At 53.6% G+C, this 20578-nt stretch overlaps 8 protein-coding genes across 8 annotated transcripts in view; 5 read left to right on the top strand and 3 right to left on the bottom strand.

Moving 5' to 3' along the window:
• Nucleotides 1–766: 766 nt before the first annotated feature.
• On the top strand, nucleotides 767–1837 carry GUITHDRAFT_118441 (hypothetical protein; the record flags this gene model as incomplete). Its single annotated transcript, XM_005822347.1, has 1 exon — nucleotides 767–1837. One exon carries the CDS (start codon nucleotides 767–769, stop codon nucleotides 1835–1837), a length of 1071 nt encoding a protein of 356 aa, XP_005822404.1.
• A 463-nt stretch (nucleotides 1838–2300) lies between these two features.
• On the bottom strand, nucleotides 2301–3437 carry GUITHDRAFT_118440 (hypothetical protein; the record flags this gene model as incomplete). Its single annotated transcript, XM_005822346.1, has 1 exon — nucleotides 2301–3437. One exon carries the CDS (start codon nucleotides 3435–3437, stop codon nucleotides 2301–2303), a length of 1137 nt encoding a protein of 378 aa, XP_005822403.1.
• A 1288-nt stretch (nucleotides 3438–4725) lies between these two features.
• Nucleotides 4726–6211, top strand: GUITHDRAFT_155508 (hypothetical protein; the record flags this gene model as incomplete). Its single annotated transcript, XM_005822345.1, has 10 exons — nucleotides 4726–4796; nucleotides 5130–5206; nucleotides 5258–5332; nucleotides 5381–5453; nucleotides 5504–5548; nucleotides 5601–5664; nucleotides 5714–5760; nucleotides 5812–5883; nucleotides 5934–5987; nucleotides 6033–6211. Coding segments are annotated over exons 2-10 (532 nt in total), but the record flags the coding sequence as incomplete, so codon positions are not given.
• A 108-nt stretch (nucleotides 6212–6319) lies between these two features.
• GUITHDRAFT_118438 (hypothetical protein) lies at nucleotides 6320–7480 on the bottom strand (the record flags this gene model as incomplete). Its single annotated transcript, XM_005822344.1, has 8 exons — nucleotides 6320–6382; nucleotides 6536–6625; nucleotides 6675–6812; nucleotides 6868–6992; nucleotides 7047–7089; nucleotides 7143–7217; nucleotides 7267–7314; nucleotides 7421–7480. 8 exons carry the CDS (start codon nucleotides 7478–7480, stop codon nucleotides 6320–6322), a joined length of 642 nt encoding a protein of 213 aa, XP_005822401.1.
• Nucleotides 7481–10877: 3397 nt separating this feature from the next.
• On the top strand, nucleotides 10878–11787 carry GUITHDRAFT_118437 (hypothetical protein; the record flags this gene model as incomplete). The annotated part of the gene is made up of 8 exons (XM_005822343.1): nucleotides 10878–10949; nucleotides 11002–11070; nucleotides 11115–11228; nucleotides 11278–11360; nucleotides 11407–11482; nucleotides 11527–11578; nucleotides 11633–11672; nucleotides 11724–11787. 8 exons carry the CDS (start codon nucleotides 10878–10880, stop codon nucleotides 11785–11787), a joined length of 570 nt encoding a protein of 189 aa, XP_005822400.1.
• Nucleotides 11788–11844: 57 nt separating this feature from the next.
• GUITHDRAFT_165987 (hypothetical protein) lies at nucleotides 11845–13333 on the bottom strand (the record flags this gene model as incomplete). Its single annotated transcript, XM_005822342.1, has 8 exons — nucleotides 11845–12170; nucleotides 12221–12255; nucleotides 12310–12357; nucleotides 12410–12485; nucleotides 12536–12592; nucleotides 12810–12864; nucleotides 12909–13007; nucleotides 13201–13333. 8 exons carry the CDS (start codon nucleotides 13331–13333, stop codon nucleotides 12026–12028), a joined length of 648 nt encoding a protein of 215 aa, XP_005822399.1. The 3' UTR covers nucleotides 11845–12025.
• A 1949-nt stretch (nucleotides 13334–15282) lies between these two features.
• Nucleotides 15283–16847, top strand: GUITHDRAFT_118435 (hypothetical protein; the record flags this gene model as incomplete). Its single annotated transcript, XM_005822341.1, has 10 exons — nucleotides 15283–15324; nucleotides 15372–15392; nucleotides 15458–15501; nucleotides 15552–15726; nucleotides 15858–15890; nucleotides 15942–15986; nucleotides 16039–16080; nucleotides 16429–16583; nucleotides 16730–16763; nucleotides 16809–16847. 10 exons carry the CDS (start codon nucleotides 15283–15285, stop codon nucleotides 16845–16847), a joined length of 630 nt encoding a protein of 209 aa, XP_005822398.1.
• Nucleotides 16848–17691: 844 nt separating this feature from the next.
• Nucleotides 17692–20578, top strand: part of GUITHDRAFT_118434 (hypothetical protein) — a gene marked incomplete at both ends in the record, with an annotated part of 4773 nt that continues 1886 nt past the window's right edge. Inside the window, 7 exons of the mRNA XM_005822340.1 lie at nucleotides 17692–17811; nucleotides 18035–18586; nucleotides 18821–18905; nucleotides 19226–19376; nucleotides 19747–19799; nucleotides 20125–20228; nucleotides 20334–20417. Coding sequence (XP_005822397.1) covers nucleotides 17692–17811; nucleotides 18035–18586; nucleotides 18821–18905; nucleotides 19226–19376; nucleotides 19747–19799; nucleotides 20125–20228; nucleotides 20334–20417 — 1149 coding nt within the window. The remainder of the gene's footprint in view (nucleotides 17812–18034; nucleotides 18587–18820; nucleotides 18906–19225; nucleotides 19377–19746; nucleotides 19800–20124; nucleotides 20229–20333; nucleotides 20418–20578) is intronic.

Here is a 20578-nt window from a genome sequence, read left to right as displayed (position 1 = left end):
AATTCTGCTTCCTTTGTTCAGTTGTCGCTTGTCTGCTTCTCCTGATAGCTCTAGCCTCCCCCTTGCTCCTGCTCCTGTTCCTGTATAACCTAAGTTTTCAACTGAACTCCCTGATCCCACTGCTCACCGTACTTCTACTTCCTCCCCTCCTCCTTCACTTCGCACTTCCCCCCTTCCGCCCCGCATGTCCATTGTGCCTCCTCAGAATCCTGACTACCCCCCTTGACCACCTCCGTATTTAGAGGTGATTTCAGACTGCTAATCACCCCTCCATGTAGAACCACCCCCGATACAATTTTAATGACCTACCCCTACCGCCTTCATTCTGTCAGTACCCCCTGTAAAAGACTGAAATTTGCTGTATGCCCTCTAGCTCCCTAGTTTGTAGGCGAAGCTACTCTGAAAAAGTCATCACCTATGGATAAGACTACCCCTTTTTGAAAATTACCCCACCCTTGGTAAAGTATACCCCACCCTTGACATATGCACACTTGTTTAAACTTCTCAGGTGGGGTGGATTACCAGGACCCCACCGCATGGATATCGATCAAACACCTCACTGCAGTCTACAAAACATTTTACGCGAGATTTGAGGATGCACGCTGCGGAGAGGGGATGGACAACAACCAAGACAGTAGCACTCTAGAGGAAAGCAAGCATACCAACAAGCAGAAGAGCAGATAACGTACTCTACAGAAAATTTGTCAAGGAGACGAACACACCAGGTAACAGGTCAAGATACGACACAGCAAGGAATCCTTGCAAGATGCAGGATAAAGGAAATGCTCAAACGAACATCCGCAAGAAAGCTCTCACCCCCGCACTCGCCGCCGACATCTTCTCACAGAGGTCCCTCAAGCCCGGCTATGCTACCGTCGAGAGCTCCTTCGTCGCAAAGAAGTACGGGGTCAGCTCCAAGACAATCCGCGACATCTGGAGCCGCAGGACGTGGACCGAGGCAACTCGGCCGCTGTGGACGGCAGACGAGATAGAGTCTACAGGGACAGAGCCAGCGACACGCCTCGGCAGCATGGACGGGGGCTCGAGCGGCTCCTCTTCTCCGAAGGACTGCAAGGCAGAGAGGGGCGAGGACGGCAGCAAGCAAGCGACAGGCTCGCGGAGCTCGGAGACGAGCGCAAGAGGCTCGAGCAAGGGGTCCATGGAGACGAGCAGCGGCACATCTTCCTGCACGCGCCGACTTGAAGCCGACGACTCACCGCCCGAGGGCTCGAGCAGCCCGGGCTCGGGCTTGGAGCCTCAGGCCTCGACGTCGTCGTGCTCGTCTTCGGCAGGGTGCAGAGAGAAGAGGCATCGTTACACGGCCAAGAGAAACAAGACCGTGAGTCAGGAGACGGAGGAGGCATATCAGGGCAGCGAAGAAGCAGCGTCAGGCAGCAGCAACGAACTCAAGGAGCCTTCGTCAGACTCAGAATCGAGCAAGAGCTGCCCATCCCCCTCGTTGGCAGGAGGGAAGCGTAGAGCAAGCCGAAGGGATGGAGATCAGAAGAAGGAGGCCCAAGGAGAGTCCCGGAAGCGTCTACGGAGAGCATGCACACGGGAGGGAAAAGAGTCGCTGGTAGACATGCTTCTGTCCCAGCGGATGACAGGGCGGCAAGAAGCGGGCTGTGGGATGGAGCCAGCCAATGGGAGGCGCATGGAAGGGGCGAGGGCGGAGAGCCCATGTAAGAAAGAAGAGGAGAATGACTGTGGAGGAGAAGGAGCAGCAGCAGAGATCTTGGGGCTGCTGAGACGGCTGACAAAGCAGCAGGACGAGATCCTGGAGCTGCAGCAGGTTATGCTGGAAAACTTATACCGATCTTGGCGAGCATTAGCTTGAATACGTCAAAGCTGAACGGATTGGTGGAATCAACTATTTTCTGGACGTGGGTCGCAGTCAAGATCTTTTTTCAGAAGAGCTTTTTGCAGAGATGTAAAGGTTGATCGTAGGGCCTATGAAGAGGCATGTTCTCAGGCTTGAAAATCCCGAATGTCGGGATCTTTGGGGTGTGGTTGCTTTTAAGCAAGAAAGAAGAATATGAAGGATAATCTCAGAAAGGCCATTCATATAGTTACAGCTTGTTGTGAGGGCAAAACAATAAACGAAGGTAGTAATCTGTAGGGACGAGCTTACGATAAACAGAAAGGAAATGGATTGAATGTATGCGTATATCTAATTTCACTTGAGTTGTAAACATCTTTGATGGCAAGTAAGTAGAAAAATGTAAATCTGTCACGACGCAAGAAATCAAACTTATATCAAAAAACAAGAAGCAACAACAGAACCGCTAAGTCCAAAAGTATCAAAGAGGTCGGCAGGGTACCAAAAAACCACGCAACGATCGGTATAAGTTGTCCAGCATAACCTGCTGCAGCTCCAGGATCTCGTCCTGCTGCTTTGTCAGCCGTCTCAGCAGCCCCAAGATCTCTGCTGCTGCTCCTTCTCCTCCACAGTCATTCTCCTCTTCTTTCTTACATGGGCTCTCCGCCCTCGCCCCTTCCATGCGCCTCCCATTGGCTGGCTCCATCCCACAGCCCGCTTCTTGCCGCCCTGTCATCCGCTGGGACAGAAGCATGTCTACCAGCGACTCTTTTCCCTCCCGTGTGCATGCTCTCCGTAGACGCTTCCGGGACTCTCCTTGGGCCTCCTTCTTCTGATCTCCATCCCTTCGGCTTGCTCTACGCTTCCCTCCTGCCAACGAGGGGGATGGGCAGCTCTTGCTCGATTCTGAGTCTGACGAAGGCTCCTTGAGTTCGTTGCTGCTGCCTGACGCTGCTTCTTCGCTGCCCTGATATGCCTCCTCCGTCTCCTGACTCACGGTCTTGTTTCTCTTGGCCGTGTAACGATGCCTCTTCTCTCTGCACCCTGCCGAAGACGAGCACGACGACGTCGAGGCCTGAGGCTCCAAGCCCGAGCCCGGGCTGCTCGAGCCCTCGGGCGGTGAGTCGTCGGCTTCAAGTCGGCGCGTGCAGGAAGATGTGCCGCTGCTCGTCTCCATGGACCCCTTGCTCGAGCCTCTTGCGCTCGTCTCCGAGCTCCGCGAGCCTGTCGCTTGCTTGCTGCCGTCCTCGCCCCTCTCTGCCTTGCAGTCCTTCGGAGAAGAGGAGCCGCTCGAGCCCCCGTCCATGCTGCCGAGGCGTGTCGCTGGCTCTGTCCCTGTAGACTCTATCTCGTCTGCCGTCCACAGCGGCCGAGTTGCCTCGGTCCACGTCCTGCGGCTCCAGATGTCGCGGACTGTCTTGGAGCTGACCCCGTACTTCCTTGCGACGAAGGAGCTCTCGACGGTAGCATAGCCGGGCTTGAGGGACCTCTGTGAGAAGATGTCGGCGGCGAGTGCGGGGGTGAGAGCTTTTCTGCGGATGTTTGTATTGGTGCTTGTTGCCGATGCTGTTGAAGAGTTTGCGAGCATCTGCGCATTGTTGACGATGATGATTTGCATGCTGGATCTAGAAGTGTTACTGATATCTATGTGATGTCTTTCTCACAAGCTGATTTCTTCTTCTAGCTGTCGTCTCATGAGACTCGCTGCTGCGGAGAGGGTTTCTGCATCGTTTCGCAGTAGGGTCGCAAGCTCGAACGATTTCCCTACAATCTCAAACTGAGATCTCGTACGATCTCAGTTGTGTAGAACTTCGGAACCCTGATAAGTTCTTGGAGACGGTGAGAAGTTCAGGGAAACGTGTCTCATCAGTGGACGAAGCTCAGCGAGATTGACTTAAGTCGGGACATAGGAAATCGACGAGCCGCTGGAGGCCCCCGTCAGGCATGGAAGGGGGCTTTTTACTCAGAAAAAGGTCACAAGGTCGGACCGCTCGTGGGGGCGGCCCGTTGTGCCACCGGTGAGTCAGTTCGGCGCCGGACTCCGGGAGGCACCGGGCGAGTACAGTACGGTGCACGGCGACGACGGTGTACCGGGTATAGTATGGCCCCGGGCCTCAGTGGCAGTGGGTCCGGCGGGCGCGGCCCGGGGGGCACTGATCATCATGACATATGTCTCACGCCGGACTCGGTGATATGATTCAAGATTGGCACTTCAATCGGAACTTAACGGAAGCGCGGCCGGGCGGCTCAGCTTGCCAAGTTGACCGGCGCCCTACTATGATGATCGGACTGAGCGCCGCCCGGCCCGGGCGGCGCCGCCGCCACCGCGGGCCGCGCCCCGGCGCCCGGCGCGCCGATGAGGCCACCCGGCGGACTCAGTGATGAGCCTGTGCCACCGTGAGTGACCGTGACGGCCCGGCCACTGGCGACTCCCGGAGTCCGACGTCGGGCACCGTGACTCAGCCTGTGAGTCACACCCCACGGGCCAACTTCCGATCACTGACATGCCATCATCATGATGACGGGAGTCCGACTTTGAGCAAGTTCCGAAGTCACAGTTCGGACTGCCCGGGCGGCCGGGCCGGCCCGCGGCCGGGGGGGGCGGCCCCCGGGCCCGGAACGTGACGGCCCCGTCTCTCGTCCGAGATCGGCGTACCGGGGCCCGCGGCCGCGTCACGGCGCCCGGCCGGCCCGGGCGAGTCGGCCCGGCCCGGGCGCGGCCCAGGCGACCGTACACTGCCCCGGCGGTCACGGTGCCCGGCGCGGCCACTGCGGCCCGGCCCGTGCCACGGTACGGTCACACTGTGACGGCACGGTGAGTCGGAGGGCCGCCGGGTCCGCCCGGGGCCCGGGCCCGCCCCGGGCCGGCCCGGCCTTGAGTAATCGCCAGGATCGCTGGCTCTCCCGTGGCTCTCCGTCAGGCTCTTGGCACAGAATGCAGCGCTGCATGGGTTGTGCTACGGTCCAACCGAAGTAGGTGAGAGAGAAGATGGAAGGAGGAGGAAGGGGAGATGATTGTGGTGATGTAGGAGGAGGAGGAGGAGGAGGAGGAGGAGGAGGAGGAGGAGGAGGAGGAGGAGGAGGAGGAGGAGGAGGAGGAGGAGGAGGAGGAGGAGGAGGAGGAGCTAGGAAGTGAAATGCTACGAGAGATGGATGATATCCGCTAGAGGGTTGATGGAAAGTGCATGTAAGGTCGAAGTAGGCTGGGGCGAGATGTGATTGGAGGTACGACGGAATACTCCATAGAGAATATCAAAATGAGTAGTCCGTATCACAGTATGACGAGGAAAGTACCTGATTCTGACTTCAGGAGCAGCGCGATCAGCAACTTCGTGGCAGGATGGAGAAGAAGAAAAGTGATTATGGAGCGTTGGATTCCAAGGAGAGGTGACATGATTGCGCCTGCTCAGCTTCATGTTCACGTGCTTGTGCTCGCAGTAAAGAAGCGTATGAGCGAGCTGGAGGGGTCAAATTGGTGGACCACCCTCTGTACAAGAAGCCGGCTCTTCGGACGTGAACTAGTTCAATTGCTCCCAACACTCCTCACCCTTTGCTCTTCAGTTCTGTTCGATCGATTCTTCCCCGCATGATGTGCCTTTGCCTTGTGCTGGTTATCGTGTGCGTGGGCTCGGGGGTGAGTGTGCGCGACGCAGAGAATTGTTGTGATGCTCACGACATGGGCAGTATGTTATGTATGTACAGCTCGCGTCAGGATACGTTCCAATTAAGGTGATAGGAGCTGAAACTTCAACAACTTGGTGTGCCTAAAGCTACCTCCGAGCCTGGGACAACAGCATACAGCTTGACACATCCAGGAATGGACAGGATGCGGGGGCATGAAGCAGGTGCGGAGAGAAGCCTGCTGTGAGTGACACAGTCTTGACAGCATACTAGGTCCCTCACTTCAATCCATGAATCACCTCCGTCCTGCCTTGCAACCGGTGCCTGCCGTTATGCTGTTGTCTCAGCAATCGATCATGACGTATGTCCAGTACTATGCACACCACAAGGCGAGCAGAGAGCACATGAAGCCCAAGAAAGAGTGGATCCATGCCGAGGAGAAGGTGTTGTGACGAGGTGAGAGAGTCCCTGGCATGAGGATGATGGGCCGCAGGAGAACGGACATCTCTGGAAGGAATGGTGCAAGAAGATGTCAGTGGGAGTGCGGGTGCTATCATTAGCTGCCAACCCCTCTTGCTGACGCTGATTCCAGAGAAAGTGGTGCCCTCAGTACGAGCGGTCAGTGCACGAGGAGATCAAGAGGTTAATCTGAAGTCGTTCGAGCTTGTTTCTACTATCGTAGCGTCCAAGGGCTTCAAGTCTCGATGGCACCTCCCATCTTCAAATCTTGTTTCATTCAGTGATCAGGCAACTCCCATATTCAAAACTAAACTCGAGGAAGCAGCAAGTCCGGGCTTCGCGCCAGCCGAACATAACCGGGATGGCTCTTGAACAATACCAGCAGAGCACCAGATAGTTGTACTCCTTCGAGTTTCGGAGCTACTTCGAGGCCAGCTCCTCGACAATCGCATTGATGACGTCGAGAATGGCGGGTTTGCAAGCCTGATGAGAAAGTCAGATGGAGCAGGAGGCAGGACAAGAAACTGTAACAAACAGGAGGTGTAGGAGTACAAAAACAAGCTTTGCTTGCAAAATGACGATACAAGGCAATGGAACACTGCACTGGATGAGGGAGGAGAGATGCAATGAAATGACCTTGAGATCAGCATCAATCTCGGCTTGATTGTTTCCTGCCTTGTCCACTTTCACAGATAGGTGCAGCTCGCTCAGAGCGCTTGATGACACCTGCCACACCGTAAGCAAGAGCCGCAGCCAGTTACTGTACCGCTCTGACCTCTGTAATCTCCAACTTCCCTTTGGCCTCCCCCCCTTCCACCTTCCAGCCCAACTTGATCTTTTCGATCTCGATGACCGACTTTTTCTTCCCACGGGAGAAAACGTTGGCTGCATGGCAATCGTCTATACTCGACACCTGCACTCTCAATGTGAGGACGGACGAGGGAAGACAGACATAAATTCCAATCGACCTCCTTGAAGGTTACGAGGCCCTTGGGGGATGCAATCTTTGGAAGAAGCTCCTTCAGTCTCTGCTCTGCCCACTTGGTGTAATCCTTCTCCTCCCATGTCCCTCCCTTGTTCCATGAGCTGTGCCCTGCAAGCTCCGAGTCACCGGAGAGGAAGAGCAGCGAGAGGGTCGTGCCCTTACCCGACTCTAGCGTTTGACTAGCCTGCCTTTCCAGTTCTGCTACCTGAAGCAAACTCGCATCAGGTGTTTCCTTAGTGTTGATGGCGTCTTTTGAACCTGTTCTGCATCCAGTGCCTTATGATTGTAGATCTCCGTGGCGCCCACCAAAGTCTTTGGGGAGTCTGACCGGACCTGAGCTCTCCATTAGTTTCATCCCACGTCCTGGTCTCCTTTACTCCACCTGATTGTGGGCATAGTAATATGACGACTTCTCGGCCAGAGGGCGAGCCTGTGAATCTCCTTAGACCGTCGGAAATAGCATGAGGGATAAAGACAGTAAGCACAGCTATCAAACACGCGCTGCATCGCAAGGAGCCATGGCATGCACTGCTCACGTTTGCGTTGCCCTCGCTCGTGTCCTCAGGGTTTGTACTGGACTGAGAAACCGCTGCCATCGTCATATATGATGCCCCTTGTCAATTCTTTAGCACAGATGAAGTTGAATTTCCTAGAAATGCGAGTCAAGACGATTCAGCAATCCTCTATCCACAGAAAACGCACTGGCAATTGCCAAGGAATGCTCAGTGTGCGGTACACAAGAATTTGGTGAGAACCGTAGCTAACTGATCTGGAACGTCGATCTTTCTCATCTTCTGCACGAAACTAATTGAAAAATGCAGCTGAGCGTGTCTTTGACTGCAAGGACAGGCAACAAACATGCATTTCACGGCAAGATACCACGACAGGCTCGCAACAGGCGCGATTCAATAATTGGAACAGAAACAGAAAGACCTCAAGGTTCCATACAAGTGCAGTGCCTCTAGACGATAGCACAGGTTGTGCATCGAATCAGAGGCAGAAGCACAAAACATAGAAAAATATCATTTGCAGTCTACATGAAGACTTGCAAGGGGATCAACCATGGAGAGCTACAGCCGGAGCAAGACGATCAGCTACATATCCTGCCGCAATGAATTTTTGCTGTAGGAGATCAACGTGCTATTTCAGGTCACGTGTGGCAAGCAGTGCATGAATGCAAGAACCAGACAGTCAATTTTGAGTCGAAAATCACTCGAAAACACACATCATGAGACCAGTCCATCAAGCTGGCATCAGAGAGCATGAGAGGGGAAGGAAAGATATGCTCATATCCTCATGCCTTCCCTGTTTCTCCTCAGCAAACGCATCCTTCTCTGCCACTACTTGTGTCGGCATGCATTCTGTTCCCGTCCCTCTAACATGGCGCTCATGAGGAGATGAAAGCTTGGGTGGCATGAAGGGGGTGGGGGTGATGACCCCACCTGGAAATCTCAGATAGAAGATTCCGATCTGCTCCAATTGTGGTGGTGAGGGTTCCAAAGATATTCTGGAAATTGGGAGGCCTCGAAAAATAGTGATGAAATTTAAATATTTGGTAGGCTTCAAGTGCAAAATAAAAATACATGAATGATGAAATATTTCAGAGCTGTTGAATTCAATTCTCCAAATGGCCACAATGCCAGTCAGATGGGTAGGTGGGTATCTAACACCACGGGTAGTGTACTCTTTGGATTTCTGGAAAGGGGGTGAAGAGAGCTGAGCGGCAAACCAAGGGGTAGGATGGAGTTTGTATGGGGGTAGGGTTGTAAGTTTCATTCTAGACCACGGGTCTTTTGACTAATTGCTACACATACACAACAGGACCCCCAGGAGGCTCACGGGTAGTGGTACACGGGGGTGGTACGTAGGATATAGGTAGGGTGAACCTTCCAAGCGTTCTGGGGTTCTATGACGCTGGTCTAGGATGTGTCCTAGGAAATAACTAGAACTATTCCACCCTACCCCATGAGTGCTTTGTAAAGGGGAGGTACCCCCCTTGAGCGGTCAGTAAATAATGACTACCCCCTCGAAGTACTGCGCTGAACGTTCACCAGATCCGTTTCTACCACCCCCCCCTTCTCGAACACCCCAAATATACAATCAGTACCCGTCCTTCTTTCGAAGATTCGGAGTCCTTGCCACCACAACGGTTTGACCGGCGGCGGGCCGGGGGCCAGGAGTCCGCAGCCCTCCGGCGCCGAACTTGCCTGCAGTGCCCCGGCCCGGCGGGGCCCGCGGCCCGGGCCCGGGGCGGCCGCCTCACAGCCTCGGAACCAGCGGCTGGGGTTGAGAGGGCTCGGAGGAGGGAGGAAGCCTGGGAGAGGGGAGGGGATGGGAGCCTCCGAGCCGGGGGAGAGAAGGACTCAGTGACAGTACGCTACGGCCCGGTAAGGACCTTGTACTCAAAGTTAAGTTAAAACTCAGTACGAGGACAATCAGGAGAGTCGAGGAGGCGCTACGGTACTAGCCGTACGGTCCGCACGGTCACAGCTGTCACAGTGCGGCAGCAGTGAGTATGACTATAGTATCAGTGAAGGCTCGCCGGACTGCCGGACCCCCGGAGCCTCGGAGTCGGCGGCGGCCCGGGTCACGGCCGGGGTCACGTTCAGGCCTGTGCGAGTCTAAAAAATGAACCCGTCATTTGATATAATCATGAATGAAGGGGTGGGTGGGGGTACCCAAAAGTCTTGTATGGGCGCATGGATTTGAACTTTTCATGACCCGTGCTTAGATGCGGAAAAGACAAGATATCACGTGGGTGGGGTAGTACTCTGGTATGTTGTTGTCAACTGGGAAATGGTGGGTGGAGGGGGTCGTTTTCTTACGAAGGGGTGGGTCATTCATGAACAGGGGGTTGCTAGTTGTGTACTGTAGGGGTGGTGGTCACTTTCGGAATGTCGCCTTCCAGATGTGTAGGGATGTCTTTGTAGGGGGTAGGGGGTACATCAGTTCCAGTACAAATAGTACCAGGGGATGAAACCATGAAAGGGTAGTGAACATTTTCATGGAAATGGAGTGGGTAGGGTGGTCAGAGGTTGTCCTTGGAATGCACAGTGATGGTAGGATAGGGTGATGTAACTATGAGCAACTGATAGATGGGAGGATCGACAGAGCGAGCGAGAGGAGAAAAGATAGTGGAAGGACGCAGAGCCATGGGAGAAGAGATACACCAGCGAGACGAAGACGTAGAGGACCCAGAAAATCGCAAGGGAAGACAACTGTGTAGAATGACCAACCGACGACCATGGCGAAGGGGTATGAAGAGTAGCATCCATCCAGAGTGGCCAAAGACGAGACATGGTTATGTACAAGGTACATTTACTGATGCTGACACAACGTGCGGCTGTAGGGATTATAGTTGTGGATGTACTAAGGGATAGAAAAAACTCGCAGAAGGAAACGAGAGAACTAGGAGACGCGGAAAGCATGCAAGTAGTGTATACAACGAGGAGAGTATTCGAACAAGAGAAACAGAATCAACATTTCTGTTACAGGATGAGAATATTTTGTGGCAGAAGTGTAGATAAATATAGAAAAGCAACAGACAGTCTCAAAGAATTTTCGAAGAAAGATGGCAGTCTACAGGAGGGACACACTAACGACGAAGGATGACTCTGTGAGATGGTACACAGCTCTGTAGAGCCAGGTCGACAGGGTTATCAATTGATATGAGGAGGAGAGGCATGCTCGCATGTTGAGTTCCGCGCGACCCTGCATGGGACTTTTCTTTCAGTCATGCGCAGAAGGGTCTTTGAGCCTCAGCAAAGAGCAGCTGTTTCGCTTTGTATCATCATGCGTTCCTACATGATCACTTGATTTCGATGAGTTCCATTCAGCCTGATCTATCTTGGTCTCGTTAGTCTTTCAAGAACTTTCGAGAACAAGGGAAGGAATAAGCAGGGGGACGAGGCAACATGGCAGCGGCGGCAGCTTGTAAGCTCTGATCTTGATTGGTTTGGATCTATCTAACTTGCTCTCAAAGCGGCACATGCCATGAATCAAGCGACGAAGAAGCGACATGAAGCGGCGAGGAAAAGGCAGGAGGAGGAGTACAAGATAATGAAGGTACCAACAGCGCAGTTTCCACATCGATCCGTTAGAAACGTCTTTGTTGCAGCTCATGAACAAGTATGACAAGAGCAAGGACGGGAAATTGGACAAGAAGGAGTTCGGGGATCTGCTGCAGGTGCCATGTTCGCCTTGGCTGCAGGTGCTCACGAGTTTGAGAAGGAAGTCAACGACGGGGTGCGTCCGCCCGACGAGGAGATCACGCACATCTACCAAGTTGCCGATAGGGAGGGACAAGGGGACAAGGATGGGACGCTGGATCTTCAAGAAGTAAAGGTGATGACGTCACTGCGGTGCATTGCCCTTAGACCTGACGTGCGGGAAGAGCGCGATCGAATCATGGCGAGCATACTTGCAGAACAAAGATCAGATAGACGAGGCGTTCAAGAAGTATGACACAGACCACAGGTAGCCATTGGGGGATGCTGTTGCTGGCCAGCCTGATTGTCTGCAGCGGGAAGCTTGAGTTCGAGGATTTCAAGAAGCTTCTAACGGACCTCAACGACGGGATCCCTCCGTCCGACCAAGAGGTGAAGTAAAAGAATTTGCGTCGGGGTTGGGTGACGTTGAGCAGGTGAAGCAAGTAATGGACAAGGCTGATGGGAAGGATGGAAAAGTTGAGGGAGGTATATTTCTGTTGACGCTTGTCTGCTCCCGCAAGTGATCACGAAGCTTGTCAGCCCTCGGAAGGATGGACATTCTGTATGCAGTTGGAGTGTGGTAAGTCATAGTGAACGTCTCCACGATGCTTCGACACTCAACGTCTTGCAGGTACTCATATGTAGATCACCAGCAGAAGCAGGAGGAGGTCAGTTCTTGCTGCTCGATCTCGTAATCTGCTACCTCTCGCTCAACAACTCTTCAAATGTGTAAGTATTGGGAAATTCCAGTGCGAGGTATTATTCTGCTTCATTCCAATGTCCATGGGGAGAAAACAAATAATGAAAACGTCCAAACAAGATTCCTAGCAGATTCACAGCGAAAACTCGGTGCTGGTCTTGTCTCATCAACGGACGTGCACGCGCCTGATATGATATCGTGCAAATCCCATTTTTTTACCCTCCCTGCTTCTCCTAATCGTCGTCGTCCTGGCTCTTCTTCACCTTAACATGTCTCGTCTTTCTTTCCTCATCATCACTGGGCGGCACATAGTTCTTGGCGAAGAAGCTCGGTCGAATCACCTCAATCAGGGCTCTTTCTGTCTCCGGCGGGATCGCACTGCAGGAGTAAGTCAGTTACCGCTGTATGAGATGACGCAGCGATCTTACTCCGTAGGCCTGAGCGACGATGCTGATGGGTCAGGCTGTTGCATCGTGTCAGGGCTGGACGGCGGCGCTGGCACAGCGAGGGTACAGACCTCCTTGAGACGCCACAGCCTCTTGTGGGCACCAATAATCTGCATCTCCTGCACTCGCGAGTCATGGCAGGGGACGGCAAGAACATCGCTCGTGTCTCACCTTTCCTTCGTTCTGCATTTGGCCTTTCCATATGAATTTACCCCATATCCTTCTGTTTCTATTCGTCATCTTGACCCTGCACATGTTTGAGTCAGAATACACGTAGCACTGTAATCAATCATGCACCTTGTAACAATCCAATAGGACTCAGGTTCCTTTCCAATCCAGTTCTGTCGTATGATCCTAAATGCAAGAAATCATTTCCTTTCCTTGAATCATGCTACCACAACACAAGGCTTTGATGAAAGAACTTCTTCTCAATCACAAACACACTGGTTCAGTCACAAAAAGATCAGGGTCACAACTGCACATCGGTGGCGTACAGAGCAAAAGGGAGCAAGGAGGAGCAAACGATTTCAACGACAAACTACATTGCCAGAGAATTCAATTGACGGCTTACCTCCAGCCAATACCCCAACAGTCAAGAAGATACATAAGATCGAAAGCGTTGTTCCCTGCTCCAAGTCAACTGAAAGCCACAGCAGAGTCCTGCTCCTACCTCTGTTATGCAGTGGGAAGTACTTTGCAGATATCTCAGCAATGTTAGGATTAATGATGTCCGTAGTTCCCTCTCCTTCTTCCTCCTTCTTGCTATTGTCTATACACAGAGGAAAAGACAGATTAGACATGGCCATATGAAAGCGCTGCAGCACCTGTGCTGAAAAATCTTGAGGGCCCTGTCCTCAAGCTACCCCCGACGTTTTGGCTGATGAGACGTCAGGAGGAAGAAGGACAGGGAGGGAAAGCGACCTAGTAACAGCCAGAAATCCTCCTCCTACCACTTCATGTACCGACAAACAGCCCAAGTGCAGTCGCAGTGGTGTGTTGTAGGCTAGAGGGAGCCTTGACCGACTGAATTCGGGAGAGGAACGGGAGGAAAGCAATAAGGAGGATGGAAACGAGGAGCTCGACGAGGGGCTGCATGGCTGCGCTACTACCGCAACACGGGATCGGGGAAACCTGGACCTTGCGACAGGGATGGCCGACGAACAGGACATAGAGGAGCGAGGACGGGAGGAGGAGGGGAAGGAGGCAAGCGGGGAGAAGGAGGATGAGCAGATGGTAGGGTAAGCCCCTACCTGCATCCTCCGCATGCCAGTCGACAGGCTGCCCACACAGGCAGAGGAGCGCAGCATGCGCCGCGGGCTTTCAGGGAGGTGCGGGGGATGAGGGGGGCCTCAATAGGGCTGTGGGGGGCTGAGGCACGAGATCCCATTTGGCGGGCGGTATGAGGCTAATGGTATGTGCGGGGCTGAGGGGCCAAGGGCTTCGGGTGATGTGGATTCGAGGTTTTGTACGGGAAGTGAGGTATTATGGTACAGATGAAATGGTGAGTAATTGTATATATATATATATTTCATTAATTTTCTAAAATGAAAAATGTCATGCTAAAAGTTTCATATTACACAATAACATTCCAAACTAAAATTCCAATAGTATAAGTTATTTTTAGATTATAACTCACAGCACAAAAAGTTGCATTCCGAGCGGGAGCCAGCCATGGCAGAGGCCTGGAGGGTCATGCAGTGCCTTCAGGTGAGCGACCTCTGATCCCTCGGGCATGTACAACCATCTCCCTGCTTCTGCTTTTGCTCCCTCGCCTCACCCATCATCACCCATCCCTTTTATCTTGCTCCATCTCCTCCTCAGCATGAATGTCTTCATCATCCCACCACTCGCACAACCTCGTTCACAGAGCCCATGTACTGTCTCTTGCTGTGTGCTGCTGTTGCCCTCTTCGTCATAGATTTCATCTTCTCGTATTGCTCGTGATGTTCCTCGTCCTGTTGCCATCGAGCTGATAAGGAATGGGTTTCTCATCATACGCTCGCGGATTGGTGGGTGGTATGAGGGCACGGATTCTTGAATACATGCATCTTCATAGTCTTTGCGCGATTACCACTTTGGTTCCCATTGACGTATTCATGAGATGATGGAAGATTGTTGTGGACTTGCTCTCAGTTGCTTTTTGCATCTTTGACTGTGATGTTGTGCCGAGAAAGCATGCAATGCTGTTCAAGTTGAGGTGGACCGCCTGGATATGGCTAGGACGATGCATCCTCACACGACGCCCTGCTGACACATGCTGTGTAGGAGGAGTCATGGGAAGCCATCTCGTCCTACTTCAACTTCGAATCTCTCATGCTGCTCGAGATGACATGTCGGCACTTCCGCCAGATGCTGCGATCCGAATCTATCTGGCAATCAAACCTGCATGTAAGCCTTCATCCAGCTCGCCGTCATTGTTCGGAGGACTTTTCCTCTTCTTTGTGTCTGATGGGGTGATGTGTACGTTCTGACTGAGAGGATTCAGGGATTGGTAGACATCCGGGGAGATATCCATTTTCGTTCCAGGGAGGGGCAGGTGCGTCCTTCTCAATCTACTAGCATGGGAGTGAAGGGTTTGAAAGGACGGCATGACATACAAGGCTTTCTTCCGTCTCATCAGAGATGTCATGCTGCTGAGATGGCAAGGGAGCGATCCGACGAGATCCAGCGAGATCCAACTGCTGTCAAAAGTGATAGCTGCCTCGAGCATAGACCGGTGGGCCCGAGTGCACTTGTGTGGGGGTGTTTGAGACTGCGATGCAATAGGGATGAAGAGGCGGCAAAGAATGTGCTGACTCCGTCTACCTGCTCCACGGGGGTCAGAGGGGATCAACAGGTTCTTTTACGCGGTGGAGTTGAACCTGTCCGTAACTGTCCATTTCAAGAAATGCCAATGTTCGGGCGGGACGGGGGCGTGCTACTGGAGCTCGGAAGCTTCAATGGAACCCTCAAGTCAGTTACACGATTTTTGACTTTTTTGTTTTCTGTTATGTCTTTTGTTCTCATTCGTCTTCCTGTCAGGCCTAGATTGGATCAGCTTTAAGATGAAATCCACCGCGTGTTTGGTCACAGCCCTGAAAGTACAGGTGTTTATTTGAAATCCTCCCGCTCGTGCCCTGACGTTTTCGTGCAGCCCTACGAAGCCTGGTGGCAGGTGGCCGATTGAATGATCCTCTTGTGTGAGAATGCATATCGATGACATGACTTGCTGTCTCGCAGCCCGAGGACACTACTGTCTGCCCGTCGCGCAAGCCTGTCTACAGGTTGAGCCAAAATCACCACTATGCTGCTCTGTTGACGTTGCTGCATCTAGCCCCGACCATATAAGATTTCGATTCGGATATTTCCCGGGGGACTCACACCAAGGCCCGAGGCCCGAGTCGCCGGCTGCGAAATCCACTTCCATGGACCTTGAGCCGGGGGAATCGGGGGAAAGCGGCTTGACGCACTCCTGTACAGAGACGATGAGTGTTCCGCAGACTCGGAAGGTGCGGTCTAGATGCGAGAGTGAGCGGGGAGTATGCCCCGATCGTAGTGCTTCCTTCTCCCTTGCTTTGACGATGCTGTACTGCACCTTGTTCTGCCCTTTGGGTTGGACAGTCTCTTATCCTCTTGCCAGGGTCTTGAAATTTGTCTAGATCGGCCGATGCTGGTGAGCAGGTGCAGGCGTCTTTGTTTTTGCCTCTGATGCGGTTCCCGTCAGGTGCTGGGAGGGTTTGTTTCGTTACAAATGTTCGATCGCGTGCAGGTGAGAAGAGAGTTGCTCCTCTGCTGGAGATTCCCTCACCAGTTTGCAACAGCGCCAGACGATGTCTCCTCGAGACTACTACACATGCATCCAGGTGATGGGAGGTAGTAGCAAGGATGGTTGAGGTAGAGATAGTGGTGGTTGAGGTACAGAGAGTGGTGGTGAAGGTGAGGGATGATGATGATGATGATGATTGAGAGGAGGTGGAGAGATTTTGTGCTGGTTGATGACGATGATGCCGTTCCTGGTGGTGATGGTGGTGGTTTCCGTGGAGCTGCTGCTGCTACTGCCGCCGCTGCCCATGATGATTGCGAGGGTTGATGATGACGATGATGAGGAGGAGCAAGACAGTGTGTAGGAGTTGTCCTAGCGTGTAGTGAGGATGGTATCAAGGCGTTTCTTGACGGCGCTCTCTCTCTACAATGCTCACACCTTTGCTCAGCATGCTGCTGTGATCGGACATCCGTTGAACGGAGTGGCGTGCGACCCCAAAGCTACCAGGCAGAGGGGGAGGGGGAACGAGGAAGAATGGAGCTGGGAACTTGTTGCCACAAAGACTTGCGCGTACTGTGGCTCTCTCGTTGATGTGCGTGTCGTGTAAGCCGCTGCTCTCTGGCATGACGTAGACTGCAGGGCCCTGCTTCCTTTTCATGCGCTCAATTGCTACGTTGCTCTCAGTGCAGGTAAGGAGTTGTTCTCGTCGAGGTTGTTGTTGTGATCTCTCGCTTTTTTGTTTGGAGCAGGCGGGTGTGGTATTGTGATGTGCAGCATCAAAAGGTAGCTGGTGCTTTCTTGACCTCCTTGGGTTTACTTTCTTGTCAGAGTCACTACAAGTACCACAAGGCGTATTGCTCGAAGTAAACATCAAAATGCCTGATCCTCTTGTCTCTTCTTTTCTTCCTTCCCTCACCACCATCAGTTCCTCCCTCCTCCCTCCTCCCTCCTCCCTCCTCCCTCCTCCCTCCGCATCTTCATGCTCCTGCTCCTGCTCCTGCCATGCTCCGATTCTGCATCGCCACATTTTTGATGGATTGAAGAGCATGGGTAGGTCCAGAAAGTAGGGGTACTATCAATTATGTACCCCTACATAAACAACGTTCAAACAGAGAAATGCAGGGGTTATCAATCACTTAGATTATTTCTCAAAAGGGTAGGTAGAACAATGTGAAGGGTGGGGTCAATGGAGGGGGTAGGGGATTTTGGTGAGTCATGCCGCGTTTTTGGGGAGGGCGAGCCAAGAGCAGAGGAGGAGGGAGGAGGAGGAGGAGGAGGAAGGAGGAGGAGGACGAGGACGAGGACGAGGACGAGGACGAGGACGAGGACGAGGACGAGGACGAGGACGAGGAGGAGGCAACGTTGGTGATGTGAGCACAGATGCGTGAATAGCATTGGTACGTGGGGGAATAGAGCTTGATGAAAGAGAAGAGAGGTACAGGTGTGTGAATGGATGGGAAAAGGATCAGAGTAGCGAAGACATGGGAACCAGTAGCTGAGGGGAGGCGCTTGAGAACATGCCTGAGGTGGTCAGCCGTGCGCGGCATGCCAGATTGTCAAGATATCCAGCATGAGCAGAGTGGGATCGAGCCCCTGGAGGGAGCATGCTAGGATGTTGCTGTGGGCATTGCGATACTAAAACTGAGAGGCACGTCCATTTCGCTGATCTCCTCCTCCAGGCTCGTGGTACGTGAGCTGGTGACCGGTGGCCATGTCGTCGAAGCAGGGCAGCCGTTCCCTGCTCGGGCTGCCGCCGGATCAGGACATTCCAACCTCGCACTCGATCTTCAGTGACGATGACCCGCTCGACATTCCCTCGAGAGCTGCGCAGGTAAGAGAAATCCATGGCGATGGAACAAGATAGCCTTCTTTCCTCCCTCTGCTCCCTCCGCTGCCTCCTCCCTCCCCTCTTGCTCCCCTCTATCTCATTGTCTGCTCTCTGGCTGCCGAATGATCTGTCTCTCTCTCCCTTGGCCCCTTGTGTTTCTCCTCCTTGCTTCAGTCTTCTGACTGCCTTCTGCTTCTTGATGACCTCTGATCCTTCTCCTCCTCAGAGCCCGGAAGGCGAGGAGGCGAGTCAGCCTTCGAGGAAGGGGCTGGGCCGAGGGATCGCGTCGGAGAGCTTCGACATTGCCAGCGGGCTGCATGTAGAGGACGCAAAGCTTGACTCCATGCCCGAGGTCAAGGACTTTATGACCATTGACTGGACTTACTACGCGGAGAAGGATAGGGAGAGGAGGATTCAGGGGCTGAGAGGAGGCAGGAGGAGCGCGATCTTCCGCGTCCTTCTCAACATCTACGATGCCATGCAGAGCTGGTTGGCGCTCACGGCTGTCGGGTTCACGTGCGGCGCTCTGGCCGCCATGGTCGGGACCGGGTCGGACTGGGCCAACGACATCAAGTTTGGGATGTGCTACGGGCGAGGGTTCTGGATAACGCGTCAGATGTGCTGCAAGGACAGCGCCGATATGTTATCCTGCTCCAACTGGAAGTCCTGGGCTCAGCTACTGGGGGCGTCGCACGCGAGCTCGGAGCAGGTCGTCTCCTACGTGATCTACATCTCCATCGCCGTGCTGCAGGCAGGATATGCGGCATGGTTGTGTAAGGTGAGGAGAAGATGCGGAGAGGGGAGAGTGAGGAGAGGAGGAGTTGGAAAGAGAAGGGAAAGAGGAGGGGATGGGGATGCGACAGCGGGGAAGTAGAGAGGGAGAAGAGGGTGGAGGAAAAGAGGGATGGAGTATGTGCGAAGAAGTAGGAGCAGGAGAAGGAAGGGGAGGAGGAAGGGGAGGAAAGTGAATGCAGAGAAAGGGGGCGAGTAAGCAGCAGTGATCGCTGTTCAGGTGTTCGCACCTTATGCGGTCGCCTCCGGCATCGGAGAGATCAAAGTTATCTTATCCGGTTTCGTGATCAAGAAGTTCCTGGGAGGTCTGCAAACCCTTCTTCTCTCCTGCTCCTCTCCTCCTTCTCTCCTCTTCCTCTCCTCCTCCTCTCCTCCTTTCCTCCTCTCTTCCTCTCCTCCTCCCCCCCTCTCCTCTTCCCCCTCCTCTCCTCCTCCCCCGTTCTCCTTCTCTCCATCATCGCTTCCTCCTCCTCTCCTACTCCCCTTCCCCTGGCTGTCTCACTCTTTTCCTCATCTGCTCTCTTCCCCTCCCCTCCTTCCCTGAATCTGCCCTCCCCTCTTCGACTTGCTCTCTCGCTCTCTCCTTCCCTTCCTTCCTCCTCTCTCTTTCTCACCATCCTCGCAGGCTGGACTCTCCTCATCAAGTGTGTGGGGCTTGTGCTGGCTGTGGGGTCAGGGCTGAGCATCGGCAAGGAAGGACCTTTCATTCATGTCTCCTGCTGTGTTGCCAATGTCATGTCTCGTTTCTTTTCAAAGTTTGCGACCAACGAAGTCAGGTTTGTTTGTTTGTTTGATTGTTTGTTTGTTTGTTTGTTTGTTTGTTTGTTTGTTTCTATCTTTCTTTCTTTAGTGCTTGCTTTCTGCTTGTTTGCTGTTCTTGTCACTTGTGATGATGTTCTGTGAACTTCACAAATTCCCTGTCTCTTCAATTTTCCCTGAAACGGCTCGACAATGGAAAGAGCACGGAGAAATGATTCCCATATCTTCCTCCCTCTCTTGCTGCTGTCCTGTTCCCCCTCACTCCTCAAGAATTTTCCTCCTTCACCATCCTTCTTCCTCATTGTCTTCTCATGAATTTTCTCCTTCAACTTCTGCTCTTCTCCTGTCATGTCTTCTCCTCAACCCCCCTGACTTCCGTCTTGCCAGGAAGAGAGAGCTGCTGTCTGCCTCTGCTGCTGCCGGCATCGCCGTCGCCTTTGGTGCTCCTGTTGGAGGAGTCCTCTTCTCCTTTGAGGAGGTGACATTTGTTTTTCCTGCCCTCCCTTCCCCCTCTCTCCTCCTCTTCCTCCTTCCTCCTTCTCGTCTCATCACATCTGCTCTGCTCTCCTCCCTACCCCTCCTCCTTCCTTCCCCTCTTTCCCTCCCTCCCTTCCTCCCTCCTCCCTCCTCCCTCCTCTCTCCCTCCTCCCTCCCTTCCTCCTCCCTCCCTCCCTATTTCCTCTCTTCCTCCCTTGTATCCCTTCTCCCTCCTCCCTTATATCCCTCCTCCTTTCACTCCCTGCTCTCCTCCCTGATCTTCTACAGGTATCTCTCTACTTTCCCCCAAAACCATGTGGCGCGCCCTCTTCTGCGCCACCGTCGCCGCCATGTCCCTCCAGCGCCTCAACCCTCAGCCGTCAGGAAAGATGGTGAGGGAGGAGAGTGCATGGGACCTCGGCTCCTTCTCCGCTCCTTCTCAGCTCCTCCTCAGCTCCTCCTCAGCTCCTCCTCAGCCTCTGCTGAGCTCCTCACAGGTTCTCTTCGAGATCACCTACCATCACAAGTGGAGGCTCTTCGAGCTCATCCCCTTCGCCTTCATCGGCGTCATCGGAGGTCTGGTAAGTCGTGCTGGAGCATGCGAGGCAGGAGGGAACCTGCTCCTGCTCCTGCTCCTGCTCCTGCTCCTGCTCCTGCTCCTGCTCCTGCTCCTGCTCCTGCTCCTGCTCCTGCCCCTGCCCCTGCTCCTGCCCCTGCCCCTGCCCCTGCCCCTGCCCCTGCT

Source organism: Guillardia theta, assembly GCF_000315625.1.
Source record: "Guillardia theta CCMP2712 unplaced genomic scaffold GUITHscaffold_127, whole genome shotgun sequence".
Lineage (NCBI taxonomy): Eukaryota > Cryptophyceae > Pyrenomonadales > Geminigeraceae > Guillardia > Guillardia theta.
This window is presented reverse-complemented; position numbering and strand designations above follow the sequence as displayed.